General features: G+C 38.4%; 1 protein-coding gene across 9 annotated transcripts in view; it reads left to right on the forward strand.

Moving 5' to 3' along the window:
• Positions 1 to 26016, forward strand: part of TRPM3 (transient receptor potential cation channel subfamily M member 3) — a 702629-nt gene that overhangs the window by 342318 nt on the left and 334295 nt on the right. For all 9 annotated transcript variants that reach the window (XM_070480357.1, XM_070480358.1, XM_070480361.1 and 6 more), the window contains one exon: positions 15810 to 15984. In XM_070480357.1, the coding sequence (XP_070336458.1) occupies positions 15810 to 15984 (175 nt within the window). The remainder of the gene's footprint in view (positions 1 to 15809; positions 15985 to 26016) is intronic.

Genomic DNA, 26016 nt, shown 5'->3' on the forward strand with positions numbered 1-26016 from the left:
AGGACAAGACAGAGAGAACCAAGAACTGGGGTTTGAGATAGTCCTTCTATAAGCAAAGGAGATGAAGGAACTGCTTATTAAGTGAAAGGGAAACCAGAGGCGAATACTATTTGGAAACCAAGCAAAGAAAGGAAGGAATGACAAACCATGTCAAGTGCTATTGACAGGAGAAGTAAGAAAAGACCTGGGAACTGATCATCAGGAATGTTGCCAGTCATTCCTGGCAACAAAATATGAATTAACTAATAACTCAATTATTATTGACTTTTCAGCAAAGTACCAAGTAGAGAATATATTAAGTATAGATAGATAATTTCCAGCAGTTCAGTGAAACCCCTGTTGAATTAGAGTGAAGTGGTTAAGCCATTGGATTTTAAATAGTTGGTTGTCGGAGCTGAATTGCAAGCAGAGTATCTACTTTCCAGTGTGGGCAGTAGTCTACCAATCATGTGCAGCTGATACAGGTGTCAGTGCTTGGCTGACACGGGTTTCCAGCTTGGTTGGTTTCTCATTGATCATAGGCATACTTGGACTTGGCAAACTAACACATGTCGCCTGATATGAATCATTTTTAGCATTAGTTACTCAAAGGTTGGCAAGCTATGGCCTATAGGCCAAAACCAGCATGTTACTCAGTCTTGTAAATAAAGCCGTATTGGAACATAGCTGTGTCAGTGCTCCTTTCCTGTACCATCTCAGGCTGCTTTCATGCTGTAGCGGCAGAGTTGATCACTTGCAACAGAAACCACCTAGCCTGCTGTCTGGCCTGTTACAGAAAGAGTTTGCAGACTCCTGTTTAGACTTTAATGGACTATTGGAAATATAACAAGGACATTTCAGTACTGCTTCAGGGGCTTTCATGTTAATTTACTCCAAGGGGCACATCTTAGATTTCACTTCTTTTCAAAGGCCAAAGTCTCCACTCCCTGCACTGTGAAGGCAGTAGTTCTCAAAGTGTGGTCCCTGGACCAGCAACAGCATCACCCAGGAACTTGTTAGAAATGTACATCCTCAGGCTTCCCTTGTGGATCCGCTGGTAAAGAAATGCACATCCTCAAATCCCATTCTAGACCCACTGATCAGCTCTGTGTATTTTAGCTGATCCTCGAGGTGATTCTGGAGCATGCTAGGTTTGATAACCATCCTGCTAGAGCAGACACTGATGGTAAGAAGAGCTGAGAACTGAAAAAGGGGCATGTCCACCCACTCCTTCTTGTGATAATTTTCAATGCACAAACTAGTTCTTTGCACATTAGAATTAGGGTTTTAAGAGCAGTCCTTTGAGTGTCACACTCTTTTATATGTATATAAAACATTAGGATAGCTCTAAAGTGCTAACCGTAATAAGTTAGCACTTCTTATTGCAGTCAAATGACTCTTCATGGCAGCAGTAGGAATAAACCAAGTGGCTACTTCACACCAACTTGACAGAATAGGATAATGAGGTTAACCACCTCCAGTGATTAAGGACCCAGAATACCCCCTGCATGCCCCTAGGTTTTGACTATATCCAATTTCTCATCACAACACTCCAGTGTGCGTAAGTGATTGAATGTAATGAGGCATTTATTTATAAGAGAGAAAAGAAGTGATTTATTTCCAGCACCAACAAGGATATGCTAGAACATGAGAAAAACTTTAAATTGATCATTTCTCCCTAAAGGATTTATGCAGGTGCTGCTGATATTGTTGTTGCTATTTTCCTTTGCTTAATGATCTAATCCTTCCTTGGAGGTTCATCCCTCTGTGTCTAGAGGAAGAAATATCTCTGATAATGAACAGCTGTGATTTATTTAGATGGCGCTAGAAACTGGATCTTGGGAATCAGGGAGGGGCGAGTCTTGGCTTTTGTAAGCCAGGAAGAGGAATAAAGGAACAGTGAATAAACTCAGGCTCCTTTCTAAATATCTGAAATTGGCATCTGTTTTTAAAAATCTGCTAGAAATTCATTTGAGACCCTAGAGAGATCATAGGTATAGGTTTGTCCAAAACTAAATAGTTCTGGTTTTCATCCCCCAGAACTTATTAATGATGACCTCTTCACTTATGAGAACGCCCTGGTTTTTGTATGATAAATTACATAGTCACCATAGTGAGAGACAAGCCGAGTAGAATGCAGAGTGCAGACCTCTGTTTGAAACCCTGTTCAGACTTGTAATTTGCTCTCAATGCCTCCATTTATTTGACTGTAAAATGAAGATGATAATGTCTCTATCATAGAGTTGGTGAGCAAATTGAGTGAGCATGTACAGTCTGCCTGGCTGAGTGCCCAGCAACTGGTGGGTGCTCTACTCTAGTTGCTATTTCACCTGTGGGGCAAAGAGCCTTCATCAGTTGGCTGAGTAGACTTCACTACATATAGTCATTCACTGCAACCCAGAATTTCATAAGCACCTTGTTTGGGCTCCATTTTTTGATAAGCTTTTTAAAATCTGTGGCAGTTGTTGTTTCCTTTTAAGGAACTATAAGGACATTAAGGAAAAATTGTCTTCAGAAAAGGCTTTATTTGCATTTGAAAAATAAGATCATGCTCACAAACTTGAACCAGAGGCTCAAATTTGTTAAATGCTGCTTCAAAATGAATGCCGGAAGAAGAAATAACAGCATTGTAATTCATGATGTTGGACCTTGAGGAAGTCCAGTACATTATAACTCACTCTTGACAGGACAAGATTCAAATTGAGAGCTGAACACTAGAGTCAAGCAGATGGAGATCAAAAATATCACTTTTATTAATGATGAAGTAGTTGGAGATAATGACTTAGTGTGAGGGCCAAATGGGTTTGCCTGCTCACCTCAGCCCATAGGCAGCCAACCAGAGGAGAAAACTGAGTCTACAGAAACAACTTTACTAATGTCACTGATGGGCACTGGTCCACGCAGGCAAAGGAAAAAAGATGATAAATCCTCTCACCGAAAGACTTTTCAACCAGGTTACTCAGTTCTATATGTGGAGACGAGTAAGAGAAGAACAGAAGGCTAGATGAGTCACCCAAACTAAGCTCCCTCCTCATGGAAACTTGAAAGCAAGAGAAAGAAGGTTCCCTGTGACATTTTCACCATTTTCTCACTGAGAATTTAGTAACAGTCAAGTTTTGATCAGATTGGGCACATTATCTTTTGGAAAAGATGCCAGATAATCAAATAAAAATGTATTGCTTTTCCCAACTGCTGGTCAGAAATTGGATTAAATATCAGTACTAAATCCCAGATAATCAGTACCCTTCCTGTGTCTCATACATGCTAATGGAAGTCAGTTATCTTAATAACTGTAATAACCTGGGTGGTAAATGAAGGTCACTCCTGGTCTACAGCAACTTAGCTGCTAATATGTATCCATCGTGTCAGAGATAGAATTAGGTTTCCACTTTAGTCATATAGTTCCCTATTCCTCTCAGCCAGAGGAAGTAATAGCTTTTATGGACATTCTTCCAGCATGGGGAAGAGTATAAACCTTGCATCTTTTTACCCAGTGGCCAGGACATGTTGTCACTCTAGCTAGGTCCAATTCTGAGAAATAAGAATCTGGACTCTTCCAAATTTAATACAGATGGACAGGCAAAGTGTGAGCACTCACCCAGGTTACTGAGCATGTTCTTTTCTAGGTCTCTAACCACTGCTGAGGCCAGTAGTGAAAGCCTGTGAAAGAACACCAGGGGCCATTTAAATGGCTGTCATCTCTACGTCAGCAGTTTTCATCAATGGTATAGAGATATGACACTCAGTCTCTTTACAACAACCTATTTATTTAGTCACTTCTTTTCAGGTGTGCTAGTCCCAAGGTGTGGAGAAGGAACTGGCACCCCACTCCAGTACTCTTGCCTGGAAAATCCCATGGATGGAGGGGCCTCGTAGGCCCCTCGTAGTCCATGGGGTCGCTAAGAGTTGGCACGACCGAGCCACTTCATTTTCGCTTGTCACTTTCCTGCATTGGAGAAGGAAATGGCAACCCACTCCAGTGTTCTTGCCTGGAGAATCCCAGGGACGGGGGAGCCTGGTGGGCTGCCGTCTATGGGGTCGCACAGAGTTGGACACGACTGATGCGACTTAGCAGCAGCAGCAGCAGTAGTCCCAAGGTATAGACCCTAGGCATTGTACCTTCTAACTTTGTTTCATTTCACAAGGATTTATTTGAACTGCCTTCTAAGTGTGAGGCACTGTAGAAACTAGAATATTGTCTCTGTCCCAAAGAGTTCATAATGTAGTGAGTCAAACTTTCATTAAAGCAAGGCAGAATTTTTAAAAATGCCAAAGGATATGTAGAAAAATAAAAAACTAAACAATGGGACTACAAAGGAATGAATAATTAATATTGCCTCAGGGAGTTAGGAAGGGCGTCAGGAAATAGTAAAATTTGAACTGGACTTGGAATATTGAGTTGGAGTTTATAAGGGTCCACAATAAATAGCACCTCCCTTCCTCATCCAAGTTCTAAACACTTTGAGAAATAAAAAAGTAGTTGATGGAACACAGAATATCATTTTTAGTTGAGGGACAAGTTAGCAGACGTGACTTTTAGACTCTTGACCAAGTGGGTTTATTGACTCACCAGCATTATGCAGAATTCCACAGTAAGCCTTCATCCCCCATCCCACTGCACACACTCTCAGGGGCAGTACTGGGGGAGTTGGGAGATGTCAGGCCAAGAGAAAAAAGAGCGAGGCTGAATGAGCAAATCCAATTATTCTTCAGTTTACCAAGTGAGTAAAAGAGCATAGGAAACCCAAGGATGAGTTTAGGAAAAGTTCCTCTTCATGAAATCTAGAGTAGGGAGAAATAATCCTCTCTGAAAATTAGGATAGCTAAAGAGAAACTTTAAAATAATCCTAGATGGAGGATAGAGAAGATAGTCTGGACGAGACTAGAATCAGAGTGAACAGAAAAGTTCTGGAGAGATGAGGCTGTGAATAAAGATTGGGTCCAGCATATAGGGAGCCTTGTCTGTCATGCAAAATTATTTGGACTTTCATCTGTAAGCATCGGGAACCCACTAAAGACTGCTACAGAGAAGACTATTTATAGATGATAACTAGCAGTTATGTGATGTTTGTTGCAGAGGCAGAGAAATCAGAAAGCAATCTCAGTAGTCCACAGGAAAACTAACGAGCACAGACACTGGGCATTTGGCATAATTCCTGATTTCATGAGGGCTTCCCTCATAGCTCAGTTGGTAAAGAATCCTCCTGCAATGCAGGAGACCCCGGTTCAATTCCCGGGTTGGGAAGATCCACTGGAGAAGGGATAGGCTGCCCACTCCAGTATTCTTGGGCTTCCCTGGTGGCTCAGCTGGTAAAGAATCCGCCAGCAATGCGGGAGACCTGGGTTCAATTCCTGGGTTGGGAAGATCTCCTGGAGAAGGGAAGATCTGCCCACTCTAGTATTCTGGCCTGGTGAATTCTGTGGACTGTGTAGTCCATGGGGTCACAAAGAGTCGGACATGACTGAGTGACTTTCACTTCACTTCACTTCCCAGTTTCATGAGAATTTAAATCAGATCTGAGTGCCCTGAAACTCAGATCAGTTGACTGAGAGAAGCTTGTTTATATCATGAAAGATTTGAAAATTTCTATGGAAATAATTACATTGTTGTCTAATCTATGAGCAATCAGGATATAGTTAAGGAGATTCAATATCTTGCCTTCCTTCTGTACCCAAAATTTAGTGAGCAACTACTGCATGTAGAACACTATATGATACGCTGTGGATACAAAGATAAACCTACCTGTAGAGAAAAGAGATATCCAAACTTGGAATTTAATGAGAGATATATAAGATACTACGAGAATTTTTTCTTTTCTACCAAAATAGTTTGTTGACAAATTTATAAAGAATATCCATTGGCATGGGCTTCTTTAAAAAGTAAATACTATAAGAACACACAATGAAAATAGTTAGTTCTGCCTGGCGGGGGGTGAAAGGGGGACCTAAGGTAGACTTGTCTTTGAACCTGGGAACTGCAGGATGCATGTAAGTTCTCCAGAAAGAGTAAGTGAAAAAGAATATGCCTCAAAGAGAGAATAAAACTTTTCACATTTAGAGCAGGGAGAAATAATTTCAGTCTCCTTCAAATGATGCAGAGAGATTTTTTAAAATTATTTTGGAAGGGCAAATTAATATACCATTTTGCCATTACCAGCCATATTTTCCTTTCTCTTACCATTTCCCTCTCCTACCCAGGTATGCCCTGCACTGTGGGCTAGGTCTGTCCATGTTTTTTCAATTCATAATTCCCCTGGCTGCTCTGCGGCTTACAAATTCTGCCAAGAAGCCAATGGAACTTGTACAAGCTGTGGACTTGGTTCCTGGCACATTTATAGGGGAGTGTGGGCAAAGAATTAAAAAGTAAAATGAGTTAGAACCACTTTGATTACCTTACATTTGAGAAGGCAAGGAATGCCTTTTGATGTGGCTTTTGAACAAAGCAGAAACTAAGAAGGCTATAGCTTTGTTTGAGAGAGTTTTCTTGTAGACTTAGATCAATTACATTAAAACATTCAGCCTGCAAACAATGGCCCCAAAGAAAATAATGCTGGCTCTCTCCTTTTATGAAAGTAATACTTGCCTTATAGCCTTTGGGATTGGCTGTTCCCTTTCTTTTGAAATGATTCACATGGGATGTTGTTTGGATGTCCTAGAAACATACAGACATTAATAGCAGAACATTTCAGTCAGAGCTATCTGGCCATGAGAGGATAACTGTTTTCCATTGACTAAGTCAAAAGCTAAGTTTGTTTATTAGCATTTAATATACTTGGAGTCAACTAAGGGGTTCTGTTCTTTGGCATTTACATCTCTGTCCAACCCAGAGACTTCAAAAGATTTAAGTTGATTGAAGCATTGAGGAGAAGCCCCTTGGTAGAAAGCATTTGGGGAGTGACACGAAAGATCACCTACACCAAAGCAGAGACTTCTAGAGTTTTGGATACAAGATAAAGGAATTGGGCTTCCTGAGCATATTATTGGTCTGCATGAGAGAATATTCAGACTTCAGAAAAGTGTGTTTCAAATTATTTGTCTGAGAATTCTTTTGGTTTAAATACATAACGTACATTTATCTTCATGAATCATTTATACATTTAAAGTAGAAACCTTTTACAAACCTAATAAATATAAATAAGAATCTTTTTATTTGTGTTTGTTTAACCACATAGTTCTCAGTAAGTGCCAGGCTCTGTTCTATGTGCTTTACAAATAACTCAATTTATTACTCTAAACAACCCTATGAATTGTATGCCAACTCTGTGTATTAGACATGTGTAGAATTCTAAAATATATTTTTGGTTTATCAATTCATATCAAGATGCATTTCTGCATAGTTCCAGCTACCCTGTTAGCAGTTTTGTGTAAACATGTTGTCAAAGTTTATAGTAGTAAGGGGGTAAAATAGCAGAGAGTGACCCATGCTGAGCCAGAAAGGGGGGGGGGGGTCAACAGGAGGCAGCAGATAAATGAAGGTAGAGGCAGTTGTGGAACTGAGAATCAGAGGTGGAGATCAGGACGGGACAGGTTCAGCCCAGTTCCAGACAGGCATCCTGTGATCTAAAGAAAAGTGTCATCTGAGAGAGTGAGACAGGGCCAGGCTTCCGGAGTGTAGGGCTGGGATGGTGGTGCTGTTGCATGACAAAGTGCTTCCAGAAAACTTCACTGAAATCAAGGCAAAATCCCAGTCTTGGGGCCCACATTGCCAGGGAGGGAGCAAGCAAAGCCCCAGCCTAGCTGGCTTGTAGAAGAGAGTGCGCCTCTTCAGGAGTCAAGGGTATTCAGAGTGGTGTGATCACTGTCTCTGCCTTCGGACTTAGAACTCTTGGAAGGCCCTCTAAATCCCTCCTGCTGTTGGAGGGAAGTTCCCTGACAGCGAGAGAAGCAGAGGAGTCAGCATGACTGGTGATCGGGTTTCCCACATGAGCATCAGTTATGCTCCAAAATGAAGGCCCCGACACCATGTAGATGGCATGCTTACACCCAAGTTAGACCTGAATATTGCCTCTTAAAACCCTACCTCAAAAAAAAAACAAAAAACAACAACCTCTTCCATCCCCAATTTTTCTTTTACAAAGGGCCCCCAACTACTGTCTCCTGCCAGGATCCTCACACTGAGAAAAGAGCATCTGAGGACTTTCTGTATAGTTCAGGACAGGCGAAGGTGAAGACTAGATCAAATGTCTAAAGTGAAGCATCTTGTTGCATGTGATTTTCTTCTGACTTCTTAATAATGTGTGCAGGATTTTATATTTGCAAATACTTTTCTAAGCTTGCATTTAGGTGCATAATTATAGTGACAAAAGAGTGTAATAATAATGATACATGACATTGGTTTGAACTGGAATTGGCCTTTACCAATTGAGTATATGGTCAGGATTTGTTAAAAAAAATGGGTTTATTACCCATTTCCAAGTAAGATCAGGCACATTCCAGTTATAGTTCTGTTCTCTTGGATAGATAATGTATTCTATCTCCAAAACATGAAGGCAGTATCTAAAACATCTGCTTCCTTTGAAGACTGAAGAGACATTCTATTAAAGTGAGGTGCATTTTTTATATCATCCCTAGATATTTTCTTGGGCTCATGCTGCTTCTTAGTAGCTCAAAAATTTCCAGTCATGTTTATTTTGGGGGAAAAAAAGCATATTACAATATTATTCTCTGTAGAGTAATATTCTACAGTTATACCTGAATATTCATGTTCTGGTAAACTTTCTAATTGTAAGAAGCACCTAAACTTAATAACCAAGAATAGTATCAAGTGTTGTCAAACATAGCTGATTACCAGTTTTATTTAATTTTCATAAATCCATCCCAGAATTTCCAGACCACAGAAGTAGTTGCGTTAAGGGTAGCAAGAACCTAATTCTAAAACTATTCAATACTTGTAAAAAGCTGTAGTATTATACAAACTTCAGTCAGTGTTTCTCAAGTAGGCAATAAACTGGTGCCTATTAAAATCAGGTAGATACTAATAGCTTGACTGCTTCTTCTCCCATCACTACAGTAATTGTTGCCACCCACCCCACCCCCCGATCTGTTATAACATTCTGTTTGTAAACTACAAGACCTTAATGGCTTACTGAGTTTATCACCCCTTTATAGTCCAAATACAGGAGACAGTGACCAGTATATCTGTTGGTTGAGTCAACCATCGAATCAAAGAGTAGACTATTTAAATGAGAAATGGGATAAAGAGGATGTGTTCAATGCTTTTTAATAATGTACCAATTTTACTAACATCAATTTAAAATTGTGCAGCATAAACTATATTGACAAACTCTCACTATGTGCATACTTTCAAAGCACATGAATTCTCTTGACAAACTTCTGAATCATTAAGAATCGCATAATCCCAGAACTGGCAAGGCCAGTGAGTTAACTGTGTCCATGTTACTGCTAACCAGCTTTAGCTGGTAAACAGAACTGTCTACCCATCACTGACTTGGTCTGAAAGTGACTAAGATCTTCAAGAAGTCATCTCTCATGTAAAGTTTCAAGCCTCTTTTCTGAATGACCTATACTATAATGATCACATGATCTGTGGCTTTGGTCATTGACTTAAAATCAATCTTCTATGCTCCATCCTTATGTAAATAATAAACTGTTTTCCAACAAAAAAAAATACAATATTCCTTGAGCCCATTGACATTTTAGGTCATATACAGTAAGGCTGACAATAAACCAAAGGATTAATTTAGTTGGATCAAAATTCTAGTTGTCCCAAGAATTTCACTACAGTACACCAGATATTTTTACATGTGGCTGAGCTGATTATAGATTATAGCCTCGTGTCAATAGAAAGAGGGGAAAAAACTCTTTTGGAATTTTAAGATGTTCTTCTATCCCTTCCACCTCCCTTCTTCACAGTACCCAACCTGGTCTTTGTTTAATGCCAATTTTGACAATATTTGAATTATTGGTAGCTCAGCCCAGGCTTCCCTTGTAGCTCATTTGGTAAAGAATCTGCCTGCAGTGCAGGAGACCCAGGTTCAATTCCTGGGTCGGGAAGATCACCTGGAGTAGAAAATGGCAACCCACTCTAGTACTCTTGCCTGGAGAATCCCATGGACAGAGGAGCCTGGAGGGCCACAGTCCATGGGACCGCAAGAGTCGGACATGACTGAGCGACTAAACCACCACCACCAGCTTGAACTACATAGCAGGTGTAACAAAATGAGACAGAAGTCTAAAAGGTTTTCTTCTGCGAAGAACAATTAATTGGGGCTCAGTTTATAATTTAAAAGCCCTAGGTCAACCTGGAATCCTCTAGATTGCTAAGTCCATTACTCAAGCTCACATTTTTTTATAGGCTATAATGCTTCCAGTTCCAAAATTACAAAAACTATAAAGATTATGGCAAACATCTTGCCTCTTCCTAATTAAGCAATGTTGTGTTGCTCTAAAATTAAATTCTAATGGAAATCTCTAAGAAGTTCTTAGTTCTGGTAGAAAATGAAAAATTATTATTATTAAATAAGAAATTAACCTACCTTCCCCCAAACCAAAAAGGCAAGTATTGACCCCCCCCCCAAAGAAATCTCTGAGCGACCTAGATAAAATGAGAACTTTTTGATAATAATAGAGGTTGTATTTTTAAAAAACTATATATCTAAACTACTTTTTGTGAATGTTCAGTAGTTTCAGATGAGCAAGTACATTTGTGAGGCTCTTCAGAGTAATTTATATTATTTCCTATGTGGGCATAAATTGGTAGTGGTCCTTATGAATCCAGTTGGGTCTTCAGTGAATTCCCCAAATGCTTTATTTATTTCACTAATAAAAAATATACCATTCTTGATATTTTAAAAAGCTTTTTTCTTTACTAATGAAGTCATATGCTACAGATTTATAAAATTTATTTTCTCTAGAGACTTTTAAAATATCCCTTATCCAAAATACCATTTAGAAAAGAAAGTGTGAGCAGAAGAAATAAAGAAAAACAAGGAAAAGAGAAAGGAATGAAGGATAGGAGGAGAAATAAACTATAGACAGTGGGAAGTTTGGTTAATCAGTATAACTGGGCAGTAATAATGTGATATAGTTTCCCCAGACATAGTGTTTTGTCTGAAAACCTTTTCTAGAACCTGTCTCAGATGCCTCAGTGAGTTTCATCAGTTAAGTTCAGTTGCTCAGTTGTGTCTGACTCTTTGTGACCACATGGACTGCAGCACGCCAGGCTTCCCTGTCCATCACCAACTCCCAGAACTTGCTCAAACTCAAGTCCATCGAGTCAATGATACCATCCAACCATCTCATCCTCTGTCGTCCCCTTCTTCTCCTGCCTTCAGTCTTTCTCAGCATCAGGGTCTTTTCTAGTGAGTCAGTTCTTCACATCAGGTGGCCAAAGTATTAGAACTTCAGCTTTAGCATCAGTCCTTCCAATTATTATTCAGGACTAATTTCCTTTAGGATGGACTTGTTTGATCTCCTTGCCATCCAAGGAACTCTCAAGAGTCTCCTCCAACACCACAGTTCAAAAGCATCAATTCTTTGGTGTTCAGCTTTCTTTATAGTCCAACTCTCACATCTATACATGACTACTGGAAAAACCATAACTTTGACTAGACAGACCTTTGTCAGCAAAGTAATGTCTCTGCTTTTTAATATGCTCTCTAGGTTGGTCATAGCTTTTCTTCCAAGGAGCAAGCATCTTTTAATTTCATGGCTGCAATCACCGTCTGCAGTGATTTTTGGAGTCCAAGAAAATAAAGTCTGCCCTATTCCCATTGTTTCCCCATCTATTTGCCATGAAATGATGGGATTGAATTCCCCTAGTGGCTGAGATGGTAAAGAATCTGCCAGCATTGCAGGAGACCCAGGTTCAATGCCTGGGTTGGGAAGATTCCCTGGAGAAGGGAATGGCAACCCATTCCAGTATTCTTGCCTGGAGAATTCCATGGACAGAGGAACCTAGAGGTCCATGGGGTCACAAAGAGTTGGACACAACTGAGCGACTAGCACTCTGACTTTCAGTGAGCTTCATAAAAGAACACAAACTGATGCTCTTTGCATATATAGTGGTCCTTCAGTATCCTGGGGAGATTGGTTCCGGTCCTACCCGCCAGATACCAAATTTGCAGATGCTCAAGTCCTTTATATAAAATGGTGTAGTATTTGCAGGCAGCCTATGCACATCCTGCAGTACACTTTAAATCATCTCTAAATTAATTATACTTAATACAAATAAATGCTATGAAATTAATTGCCAGTGCCCAGTAAATTCAAGTTTTGCTTGGTGGATCTTGCTGGAATTTTTTTTTTTTTTTTTGCAGTTGGTTGAATTCATGAATGTGAAACTCACAGATACAGATGACCAACTGTGTATCAATGTTCTCAATTTAGGGTGGGGCTTTGTGAGGGTCCATTAGCAAGGTTTTTATGAATAGACTTCAGGAATCCATGAACTTTTGAAATTGCATAGAAGCATTTTTGTGACTGTCCATATGTGCCTTTGTTTTTCTTGGAAAAAGATGAATAGCTTTCATTGGATTCACAAACGTATTCAAAGATTCTTGTCTCAAAAAAACTAGGCTAAGGACCATTACTTTGGATCATTACTAGTTATTTTATATCATTTTCTTTTCTCAGAAAAAGTGTGTGTGTATGTGTGTATGTGTTGACAAAAAGGTTTAATGTTACCATATATTGGCACATTTAATTTACACATTTAATTTTTAGGCATGGCCTGATTCTCTACCACTTGTAACTAAGAAAATAAAAAATACTTTTATTTTAGGCTTTAAGGGTTTTTATAGTCTGTGGAACAAATTTTTATCTAAAGGAAATGGGAGAGAATTTGGAGTCATTAGATATATTGGATATATTCAATTTATGAAAAAATGGATAATGTTTTGATATTTTGCTCCATCCAATTTTTAGCCCCGAAATAAATATATATATATGTATATATATATATATATATATATATATATATATATATATATCTGAATTAATGTAGTTGTTTTCTTCATTTCAGTTGCTTACAGCTTCATTTCAAATACAGGAAATCTGACCATCTAAATGCTTCTATATTTCTAGGGTATAACAATTTTATTTATTGACAGATACAACTGACAGCTTATTGCTCACAAATCTGTGCATGAAAATTGATCCTTTGCACCTATGTGTGCGTGTGTGCTTAGTCGCTTCAGTTGTGTCGACTCCTTGTGACCTCGTGGACTGTAGCCCAGCAGGCTCCTCTGTCCATGGGATTCTCCAGGCAAGAGTACTGGAGTGGGTTTCCATGTGCTTCTCCAGGGGATCTTCCTGACCCAGGGATTGAACCCAGCTCTCCCGCATTGCAGGTGGATCCTTTACTGTCTAAGTCACAGGAAAGCCCCCTTTGCACCTATGTTTCCTCTCAAAGAGAGGAGAATTTTCCAGACATCTTGCCTATTGTCTGGTAGACTGTAGATTAGGAACATTCTAGAAGGTCCATTTTATGACTTCCTCCTCCATGAATGGATCATAGTTGGCCTGTGAGTAGGAGTAATGATCCACTGATAGAATCAGCACTCAAGAATTTAGCCAATTTAGGCTAAACAGAATTTAGCCTCTCTTAGAAGATCCTGGAAGTAGTGTAAATGTTATAATTTGGTATAAAACAGCAGGTATGGTGTATTGTCCCTTGACATAAAACAATATGGGAGTATGTGCTGAAGAAAAGCAAAGGAGAAAACTAAATGGCATGGTACTTTGGAAATACCTTATATCTTTAAGCATATAAGTTTATGTTTAAAATGCTTTATAAAATAACTTTTAATGTACCTTGGAAAAGAGTTTCTTTTCCAAGGCACTTTAGAATAGAAATCTGTATAGGAGTAGATATCTTTTATGTCAGAAAATTCTCCTCCAAAAGAAGTATGCTGTATTAACATTTCAAGCTAGCCCTTAATCTTCAACATGCCTTTCAACGGGAACTTAATCATAATCAACAGCAGTGGGGAAAGTGTCTCCTCCATAGACCCGGAAACAGAGCTTTAAACGCCCTTTTGTCTGAGTCTTTAGGGCTCTGGGTCAAAGGAGAACAGCATGACCTTTTACTTCCCTCTTCTTGGATCTGAAAGCGTAATTCTCAAAAACTTCCCATCCACAGAAAACTCTGATGAGACTGAGACATCTCTCTCTCCCAATTCCTTCCGGGGAACAAAAAGAAATCTTGGCTTCTTGCCTTAATCAACAATTGTCATTTTCTTACATTTTTTAAATGTAAATTTAAAAAAGCATTCTTCTTTGTGTAACCGGCATTTTGGACCATTCTTTGCAGATGAAAATCAAACCATGAGAAACACTGACTTAGAGGAGGTAAGGCCCTAGGAGACGGATGTACTTATACTTTAGAAATAAAACTGGTCACACAAGTCTAATAGAATCTTTTATTAATGGAGCAAGGAACCAAACATCAAACTCATTTCTCATACGGAAGAAGTTTCTTGATGAAAGATAAAATACCATAGCAGAAGGGGGAGGAGAAAGAACTGAGGTGACTAAGGGGTTTTTTCAGTTCATATTTACAGAAATGGTACAAAAGCTTGGTTCTTTCCTTTTTTAAGGTAACTACTTTGTATACCTTACAAAACTATCTCATTTCTATGGAACTGCCCATTTTCCTAACTATACTGAGAAGATAGAGTGAAAAAATACAATGTGACACCACATTGAGCAAAAGTTATTCACTCACCAATGATGATAACTTGAGGTGTCACTTGAAAACTAATTTTTTTTCTCATGGACTTCCCTGTGGCTCAGATGGTAAAGAATCTGCCTGCAATGAGGGAGACCTAGGTTTGATCCCTGGGTCAGGAAGATCTCCTTGAGAAGGGAATGGCTACCCACTCTAATACTCTTGCCTGGAGAATTCCATGGACAGCCTTCCACGGAAGCCTGGCGGGCTACCGTCCATGGGGTTGCAGAGTAGGACATCAGTGAGAGACTAACACTTTCACTTTTATTTCACTTTCTTTTCTCATCATGTCTCTCATGGACATTTGTTTTCAGGACTTCTTTTTATTATGTTAGATTGAACATACATAAGTGCTGATTTAGGGTAATTTTTTACTTGAAAACAGCAGTGTCTATTGACTCAGTGCAAATAGCTGAAATTCCTTAATTCAACTGAATTCAACCAATGTTTGCCCATCATGTGCCTGGCAACTCACTCTATAGTGAAGGACACAATAATGGCAGATGGCAGATGGCATATCTCCTGGGTAATTTATTATGACCATTATATGTTAAATATCCATAATCAAGCTGATCACCTGTGGTCAGAAATAGACCCCTAATTTAGCTAGCAGTTGATTCAACAAGTTAAAATATACCCCCAGCTGATTTTGGTAGCCTTTAATATAAAAACCATTTAGGCATTTTCTTAGCACTGTGATAACTTCAGGGAGGTAGCTTTTTTTTTTTTTTTTAAACCTTCCATGTTTCATATAGGAAACTGGCCATTGGATCCACATGAGACTTGCTTAAGATCATATTTAGCTTCCAATCTGTTGGCTACTGGCTTCCTCTACTAACCAACTTTCCCACCTTCTCACTCTATGACTCCCTGTGAGGTATGGTCATCAACACTTTAACTGATCCCAGCACCCTGGGAGTTACAGGGGGAGGGCAAAGTCTAATGGACTCTCTGGTAGGAAAATTCTACTGGAGGGTTTTCTGTAAATTTTTGCTCCGTATGTTATCCCTTCATATGTTGTTTCCTCCCCCATGCTCAGTAATTTTAGTTTGTGCTTTTTGTTTCTCTTTTTGTTTCTTTGGTTTGCTGGCTTTGTGTTCTTTTCTCTTTTTTTCCCTTTTCTTTTCCTTTTTTAATGCAGGAATCGGTCAAGGCGTTCCAGTGGTGGCACTAATTGTGGAAGGAGGACCCAATGTGATCTCAATTGTCTTGGAATACCTTCGAGACACCCCTCCTGTGCCCGTTGTTGTCTGTGATGGGAGTGGACGGGCATCCGACATCCTGGCATTTGGGCATAAATATTCAGAAGAAGGCGGGTAGGTAATTTGCCAGGCCCTGGATTTAAACTATGAGTGCTAAGCTTGTATTCCAAGCTTGGAAGAGAGTGTGTAAGTTGATTGACGGTTTGGCATGGGAAGGAGGCTGGAAAGAGCAGGAGAACATATTCTAAGTGTCCTATGAAGTGGGAAATACCATGAAAGCTACACTAGTCCATACCGATGATAAAGAGAACTAGGGGAATGGAGGGGCCACAGGACATGGGCTCCTTCCTCTTCATTTCCTTTTCTCTTTTCCTCCTTCCACTAAGGAATTGGGTTTTTTCCCCAATGACTTTTATTGGAATATAGTTGACTTATAATATGTTAGTTTAGGTGTACATCCCTTATATATATATATATATATATGTATGTATTCTTGTTCAGAGTCTCTGCATATGTAGGTTATTACAGAATACTGAGTAGAGTTCCTTGTGCTATACAGTAGGTCGGCAATTGTCATCTATTCTATATATAGTCAGCATATATGTGTTAATCCCAATCTCCCAATTTATCACTCCCTCCTCCATGTTTTCCCTTTGGTAATCATAAGTTTGATTTCAAGATTTGTGTTTTCCCTTTGGTGATCATACATTTGATTTTGAGATTTGTGAGTTGGTTTCTGTTTTGTAAATAGGTTCATTTGTATCATTTTTATTAGATTCTGCATATAAGTGATGTCATATGATTTTCTCTGCCTGACTTACTTTACTTAGTATGATACTCTCTGGGTCCATTCATGTTGCTGCATGTGGCATTATTTCATTCTTTTTAATGACTGCATAATATTCCATTATATATGTATACCATATCTTCTTTTTCCATTCCTCTGTCAGTTGATACTTAGGTTGCTTCCATCTCTCAGCTGTTGGAGATAGTACTGCAATGAACATTAGAATGTGTGTGTCCTTTTTGAATTATGGTTCTTTCCAGATATATGCCCAGGACTGTGATTGCTGGATCATATGGTAGCTCTATTTTTAGTTTTTTAAGGAACCTCCATACTTTCTCCATAGTAGCTGCACCAATTTACATTACCATCAACAGTGTAGGAGGGTTCCCTTTTCTCCACACCCTCTCCAGCATTTATTGTTTATAGATTTTTAATGATGGGCATTCTGACAGGTGTGAGGTGATACCTTATTGCAGTTTCAAAGCTATGTTACAAAGCTATAGTTATTAAAACAGTACGTTACTAGCACAAAAAAAGAAATATAGCTCAGTGGAATAAGATGGAAAGTCCAGAGATAAACCCATGCACCTATGGTCTAATCTGCGGCAAAGAAAGCAAGAAGATGCAATGCAGAAAAGACAATTTTTTCAATAAGTGGTGCTGGGAAAACTGGGAAGCCACTTGGAAAAGAATGAAATTAAAACACTCTCTAACACCATACACAAAAATAAACTCAAAGAGGATTAAAGACCTAAATGTAAGGATGGATACTATAATACTCTTAAAGGAAAACATAGGCAGAACACTCTCTGACTTAAATTGCAATGATATCTTTTTTGATTCACCTCCTAGAGTAATTAAAATAAAAATAAACAAATGAGACCTAATTAAACCTAAAAACTTTTGCACAGCAAAGGAAACCATTAACAACATGAAAACATAACCTACAGAATGGGAGAAAATATTTGCAAACTATGCAACTGACAAGGGATTAATCTCTAAAATATACAAACATCTTGTGCAGCTCAATGTCAAAAAATTTAAAAATGGTCAAAAGATCTAAATTGACATTTCTCCAAAGAAGACACACAAATGGCCAAAAAGCACAGGAACCTGGTTTTTACACATGAAGCACAACTCACCTGGTCCATATAATGCAGGAGAAGGAAATGGCAACCCACTCCAGCGTTCTTGCCTGGAGAATCCCAGGGATGGCGGAGCCCAGTAGGCTGCCATTTATGGGGTCGCACAGAGTTGGACATGACTGAAGCAACTTAGCAGCAGCAGCAACAGCAACTTGAGAGAAGCTGGGATGTGCAACTTCCAGGCTTGACCTCCAAACACCAGCCTCCCCAAGCTGCTATGTGTGTATGAATACTAAATGTTTACAAAAGCATTTGGTGCCCTCTCCCTTCATATCCCTCTAGACTGGCTTGGAAAGTGGACTGTCTGTAATGGTAACCACTCTGGTCCTGCGTAAACTCATCTTGAATCCTTCACACACTTTCCTTGATCTAGCAGCTCCCTTCCACATGCTGCTTTCAACAGTCCAAAGCACCAACCCCTGGGAGGACTTCCTTGCATAGCCGTCCCCTGCATCTGAGATCCCCTCCTGCAGATGATTAGAAGTAATTCATCTGAAGGTGTGGATGACTTTAAGAAGGAGAACTCAAGGGAGTTATTGAAGCTTTAAATAAGGAATTTCCTAACCTAATCAGTTCTCCTAACATATGAAAGTAGTGGGAGAAAGAAACCCCAAAGGAATTGGCCATCTTCTATTCATCCCTTCCGTAAATATACAGTAAGTGTCTACTGGGTGCCATGCACTAAGATATGGGAAAAAAAAAAATAACAAGCTATTTCTACCCTCAAAGAGTTCATAGCAAGTCTTATAAATTGACGAGTGTATCATTATAATAATAGTACTGACAGGTGAGTTTGTCTGCTCAGGCCACTCCCTCTGGCACCTCTCCCTCACCCAGCCTGACTTAAAATAGACTCAGCATGGCAGCTCCATGCCAATTCTCCTCTCCCCGCTCCTTCTCTTGTCTTTGCCACAGCCGAGCACGCCAGGTGAGGCATCAAGCAGCACACTTCCCTTAGTTAGTACATGTACTAACCCTTAGTATGTGTACCGAGGCATGTGGAAGGAAGAAAATCAGAGGTGCAGAGCTCTCGGCTTAACGTTGTGAACACTGACAGTGACTTTAGGCCCTGTTAAAGCTTTTGATATTAAAAGGAAAAAGCACCAAGTTAGAGTTTGCTTTCTGGCAAATTCGATGAAGTTATCATTATCTTCTTTAACAGTAAGTATCAGTCCATTTATAGTTAACAAACTAAACAGAGAATATTTGCCTACATGGTCCTGTGTCTGTTACCGATAAAAGTTGAAGATCCTCAGCTATGCTTTGTTGTTCAGTCGCTCCATCGTGCCCAGCTCTTTGTGACTCCTTGGACGGCAGCACGCCAGATTTCCCTATCCTTCCCCATCTCCCATCCCAGAGCTTGCTCAAACTCATGTCCAACGATGCCTTGCTTTAATTAAAAACTTAGCCTTAGTTCTCATTAATTTAAATATAACAGTTTGTTATTAAAGAATGTATACAGCCTTTAGCTTTGGCACTGTTTTGTTTTTTTTTTTTTTGTCTTAGTACTGGCATTATTGTGTTGTATCCCTACAAGGTAGATACAAGTTTGCACTCAGAATGCATGTTTCCTTTTGGGGAAACCTCAGCAGTCAGATTTCCAGGTTTATATACAATGAAAATATGGACCTTTTGCTTGTTTTTTGGTCGTTTTCTTGGGTAGGGTACCTTGAAAAAATGTTGAAATCTCTGATAAGCTGCTTTTCCTGATTCTGTTTTAATATAAGAGAAATATTACACATTTTGGAGCTGGGCATGACTCTATATATTATTTCACCTAGGGGACAGACACACAGGGAAATGAAGTGCTTTCTCAAGGCCATACAGGCCGTGATCCCAGGCCAGTTCGGTGTATTATAAAAATTTACTGAAATGTGTTTTGTGGCGTGTGCTCTACTGGTTCCTCATACAGCACTTCAGTGATACTATCTTTTAAATATATAAGTGTACTTAAGCTGCCTTCAGATTTCTCTTTTTGTTATAATGTATTTTTTTATTTTTCTGTGTATTCAAAAAAGATAAAATCAATGCATTTCTGGTAACAAACTGAAATCCAAGCAGATCAGCTCTACATCATATGGATTCTTTTCCTCCCCCCACCCAGATCATCATACCCCAACTCTAAAATTAAGAGTCAGAAATACCATGCCTTATAATGAGTGTAACCAGTGTGAAGATAAACAGTTAAGATATTTTTATATCTTTAGAATTATTAAAATTAAAACTTTAATAATTTTCAGAAACATTTTAAAATGATTATTAAGAACATAAAAGACTAAAAGGGACCATTATATTTGCTAATCTAAATATGAGTGAGTGAAAGTCGCTCAGTCATGTCTGACGCTTTGCGACCCCATGAACCATACAGTCCATGAAATTCTCCAGGCCAGAACACTGGAGTGGGTATTCTTTCCCTTCTCCAGGGGATCTTCCCAACTCAGGGATCAAACTCAGGTCTCCTACATTGTGGGTGGGTTCTTTACCAGCTGAGCCACAAGGAATGCCCTAAATCTAAATATATATATATATATAAATGTTATGATAAAATATGCTCTGCTTCAGGAAAGCAGTTATAAATTTAACATGATAAAATGCATTCAGAATGTTTCTGTGTGCCCTCTGAATAGCTGCCAGAATTAATCATGTTTATTTAACTTGATAAGAAATTGTCCAACCACACATGTGCAGCCAATTTTAAAAATCATTAGTGTGCCTATTATATGCTAAAAAAAAAATGGCCCAGCTGGACTTTATTCATCAAGAAGCGTTTCTTCTTTGATTTCCAACAAAGTCCAACAGAGTTGAGACATGTTTAACTACAGGTAAATATAAATGCATAGCTATGTTCATAGAAATAGACCTATGTAAATAAAAGTGTGCAATTGTACATATCATATTGAATATAGGGAACATATATACTTGGTTTATGAAACCTGAATTGGGGTTTGAAATAATTTATTTTTATTTTTCAGTTACTTTAGAAATATAAATATGATTTTTAAAATTTTAACTTCATTTACAAGTTGTTAAATAATACAGGCCCAAGGACTATAAATTTTTATATTCAGCTCTAAAACTTTTCAATTTCATAATCCTAAAGATGTGAAGAAAGATTTACACACTTTGTATCTTAACTTTTGTGAACTTGATATTTTGACTTTAAATTCTCTGCTAATAACCACCTTTCAAGAACATAAATTTGAAAGGGAATGACTCTGGAAACAAATTATGATTGGAAAAACTGATTAACTTTTGTAGATGAGATTATGTGAGGTAGAAAAAGGCAGACTATCTCTTCCAGTGCTGTGGGTTTGGATAAACTAGGAGACAATTACAAGTAAATTCTTATTTTTATCTTTTCTCCTCCTCTCTGCTCTGAGGTATATACTACCAGAAAAAAAATGGTCAGACTTTTTTTTCCCTTGTTGATGTACTGGATTTTCTATTTCTCATCCGTCTTAGTTTAGAATGTGTCACAAGTCACTTTCCCTGACTAATTTCATTGCTTTAGAAATATTTTCAAATTTTATTTCTACATCATGAATGACTCAGCACTGCAGACATAAATAGATGAAAGCTATCCAAGTAGCATTAGATTCAGTTACCTCAGTTTTTAAATACTAGGATTCCCCTTTTTGCTGTGTTGACTGAGATGACCAGCTTTACTCATAGTCAGGAACACCTTTCCAATTGTAGGTGCCTGAAGTGCAAGTCAGAGATGACTTTGCTTGATAATTGTCAACTCAAGTCTCAGGTTTCAGAGAAATATGACCTAGCCCCTCATTTATCAGTTAGTGAGCAAGTACTCACTGATGACAAATGTCAGCCTGAAAAAGACATCTGAATGAATGTGTGTCCTGAGATGATGCCCCTTATTCATCCAAATTGTATTATTGATGTTTGTGTTTATTTTGTCAAGCTTATGCCCAAAATTATCACCTGGATTTACCATTTTTCAACACCTGAGGCAAGAAGCAGAACTCAAAGAAGCAGAAAATGTTAAAGTTTTAAGTAGTCAACTTTTGGAAGGTTATCAATGGGGCAAACACAAATAGACTTCACATCCTTATGTGCCAGTGGAATTTGCATCAGGTATTGTGAAGAATAAATGAGCAATGGCTTGCTTTCAAATAAGGAGGTAAATAATGTATTCAGGATAAAAGTCTGATTTATCTATTTAAAGGAAAGCTTCCTTGGTGGCCCAGCATAAAGAATCTACCTGCCAAAACAGGAAAAATGAATTTGATCCCTGGGTCAGGAAGATGGAGAAGGAGATGGCCACCCACTCCAGTATTTTTGCCTGGGAAAAATACAGGAGTATTTTTCAGAGCATGTACAGAGAATCCTGGCGGGCTACAATCCGTGGGGTCACAAAGAGTCAGACCTGACTCAGTGACTAAACAAGCACAACACAACAGTGGGGTTCCTACATTTTTGGATTAGTTGAATTAAAGGGGTAAATGAAACACAAAGTAGAAATGAAGGGAAATTGTACTGCATGGCTTCAAATTATATAACTGTATCCTAACAGAGATGTGACAAGGTTGCTTCTCTCCAAAGACTATCAGAATGACCAAAGACAGGAGAAAGTCCATCAGGAAAGTATCATTTTAGATCGCCAGGTGTAGACTGTATTCCCTAAGGCATATCTTTCTGGGTGGTGGCTACTGGTTCCTTCTGCTGCTCAAGAGATTTCTAGCTAAAGCTGAAGGAAGCCACAGGCCTATCATTTGTCCCTGTAAGATCTGTACAAAGAAAGTAATTGATCTTGATGGATTGTACTCCGGCATGATTTAGACATAATTGGAATGTCAAGTGAGAAAGAAGGAAACAAATAGCAAGCATGCCAACTTCGCGTCCATTTTATTTGTTGTTAATTTCATCTTGCCTTGTCTCTTTTCTATGATTTTCTATAAAAAGCATGTCAAAACTGGATTCTGTCTTGTGACCTCAGAAGGGAAGTAAGAAGAGTTGGAAACATCTTGTACAGACACAGAATACTGGTGGCTTTATTTATTTAAAAAAAAAAAAAAGTGCTGCCTTTGTAAACTGCTTTCCAAGTCAACATTTCACTGTAAAAGGATAGGCAGGATGTGGCACATTGGAGATTAGTTGGCATGAGTACCAATAACTAGTATACATGTATCATGGTATGCATGATAAATGCATAAAGTGTCAACAGAGCACATGGCTCTTGAGTGTAGCAATGCTCTTGGGAATCTATTCAGTGGAAACATTTATGTTAATTATCCACAAAATGGCAATATAATAACTCTATTGCTCCTTTTCCCCTTTCCCATCAAATACTATATCTAAACTGAGAGTCAGTACAAATGATCAAGGAAAAGCTAACATATGACCCTCTTTTATGCAGCTCAACACAGAAAAAAGAACCAGTCTGAACAGGTTGAAGGAAAGCTGGTAAAGGGGACAAATTAAATGAGATAGTATAGCATTCGGTGTGTGTGTATATATATTTTATTAAACTGAATTTATATATACCCAAATTCAATGTAATGGAGTTGGTGTTAATTTAATACTATAAAATTGATTAAATATAATTGTTTATACTAACATATAAATAATATATATGTGTGTATGTGTGTTTAAATTTTAAGTGAAAACCTAAAAGTAGGACTGATAACATCACTTTTCAAATCAATCAATCACCAGGTATTTTTTGAATGCTTGTTTTAGGCCTTACCTTGAGATATACAACTGAGCTAGTACAATAAAAAATAATTTTCAATTAGATGTTACTGAGTTCCGAAAAGCAGAAAGAGGCATAGGTTGGAATAAATGGAGAAAGTTTTATAAGGAGAGTATTACTTCAGTTTTTCCATTTGTGGAATATATAAAGATATAGTTATATGGATACTTATGTCATTGTATCCAAGTTCCACAAGGCTAGAACAGCTTTGTTTGTTTAGGCAAGTGCAAAATAAGATAAATGTCCTTTTTCTTAGAGTTTGCTCTTTGATCCCTCCATGTGTGTCTACATGGGGATAATGAAGCATTAACTTTTAAAAAAAAATCTAGATAATTTATTGAGGAAAATGCCAGTGAAAAGTTTTATTGATCTAAATTGACCAGTACATTCTCTATATTGATTAAGTTTACTTTAGAATTGCTCAACTCCAAGTTGGGAAAATGCCTTGAAATAAAGAGCAAACATGAGAAAAACACAGAGCTGGGTAGTCCATCACCATAAAGAAATCTTTTTCAGGGAACCACTGCCCACAGCTTTCAGATAGCGCATCAAGGCAACTGAAGACTTCAGAGGTATCAGTTGTGTTCCTCTGAGATTTGCTTAGCTGACTCGCAGCCATTTGTTACATAGAGAACATTCCGAATAATCATGTGGTCATCACATTTAGGCATGGCTGAGAATCACTTCAAAAGCAATAAAAAACCGAGTCCCCTAAGTATCCTGATTCAGTGTAGCTGGGCTGGAATGCAGGAAACTGTACTTGAAACCAAAACCCCAGGTGATTCCAATGAGAGGGTCCATGGACAACACTTTCAGAAACTTTTTAAAAAACTTATTTTATTGAAGTACAGTTCATTTACAATTTTGTGTTAATTTCTCCTGTACAGCAAAGTGATTCATCTATACTTAGGATTGACATGACATTTCTTTACCCACTTAATTTCTAAGAAATTTTTCTTTCTGAAGTTCAATGCATAGTTTCTGTCTCATGAGAGCTTTAAAACCAACAAATACATTTAAAAATTATCTGAGTGAAGTATAGATAATAAACTGTCCTGGTATTTAATCCTTCTGCCTTAGAGGAAATGAATTCTGAATCAATCTGGCTGACATTAGAACCTGCAGCTGCTAAAAATAGAGTGTATTAACATCTCAGCCAGTAGTGTCATTAATAATAGATAATGTTTGGGATGTTCTTAATAGATTTTCCTCAGATTCCCTGTGTAATTCTCAGATGTTGATTATGAACCACGGGATTTATGGAAACTATTTACAGCAGTAACTACCTTCTTATAAAAGCTTCTTCATCCAGAGAAACACTAAAGATGCATTGAAGTAGGACTCCAAGGTTAACACGAGTTTATACTTCTGTTGTCTAGAGAAGTCTCCATTCAGCTTCAATAAAGCCTTTCCTTTACAGTCCTGATTGTTGGACAGCCATCCTTGAGTTGATATACATGTTCATTGTGTTTTTGGATTTATTCGATGTAAATAAAGTGTCCATCCATGAGCAGTGACCCCTAAAGGTCTTAAGTAAAAAATTAAAAATCAGCTTCTCTAAAACCATGGAAACCATAGTTCAGTGTCTTGGAGACCAGCTAATGTTTGGAGCTCTTTGACCCTATGGTCTTCTTGGTTTTCCCCCTTTGATAGTATATTTGAGATTTTCTATTCTCTGGTGGAGGGATGATAAGTTTTTGTTTTGAGTGTCAACAATGATCAACTGATAGAGACGTCATAGAATGATGTGTTGAGAATGATTCTGAGACCACATCTGGACTCAGAAGAAAGATTACTGTGATAGATTAGCAATGATGCAAAGAAGGAAAACTATAGTCAAAATATCACAGATGTCTACTCTTATTCTAGAATAAAAACAAAATCTTGTAAGTACCCTGCATATATTACTACCAGGCAGTCATCAAGCAGCACACTGAATTATGAAACCAAGCGAAAAATAAGAAACTTATCTGTCTAAAAGATGCTTAGTAAATAAGTCAATTTTTTTAATCAACATTGTGAAGCACATCAGTGTTTAAATTACCCAATGATATGAGCCTTTTCACACAAGCATAATAAATAGGATACGAACGACAGGAAGCTCTTTATTGTAGGGCAATGTTTGGAGCTGAACTGAGGGACAAAGTGCAATTGCCAATGGATAATTTGCTAGAAAAAAGAATAGCTTTTTTTAAAAGCTAGGAACTGATTCATCACAGAATACATACAAAAATAGATAAAATTGCATTTCTCCCAACATCTCATAGCATAGGATGTGGGGTTAGAAGGAATATTTTGACAAATTACTTTAGAAGAGAATTGGTATTTCCTATTCCTTTTTCTCCAGGCTTCCCTGGAGGCTCAGATGGTAAAGAATCTGCCTGCAATATGGGAGAGCCAGGTTTGATCCCTGGTTTGGGGAGATCGCCTGGAGAAGGGCATGGCAACCCACTCCAATATTCTTGCCTGGGGAACCCCCATGGACAGAGGCGCCTGGGGGGCTA

Source organism: Odocoileus virginianus, chromosome 18, assembly GCF_023699985.2.
Source record: "Odocoileus virginianus isolate 20LAN1187 ecotype Illinois chromosome 18, Ovbor_1.2, whole genome shotgun sequence".
Lineage (NCBI taxonomy): Eukaryota > Metazoa > Chordata > Mammalia > Artiodactyla > Cervidae > Odocoileus > Odocoileus virginianus.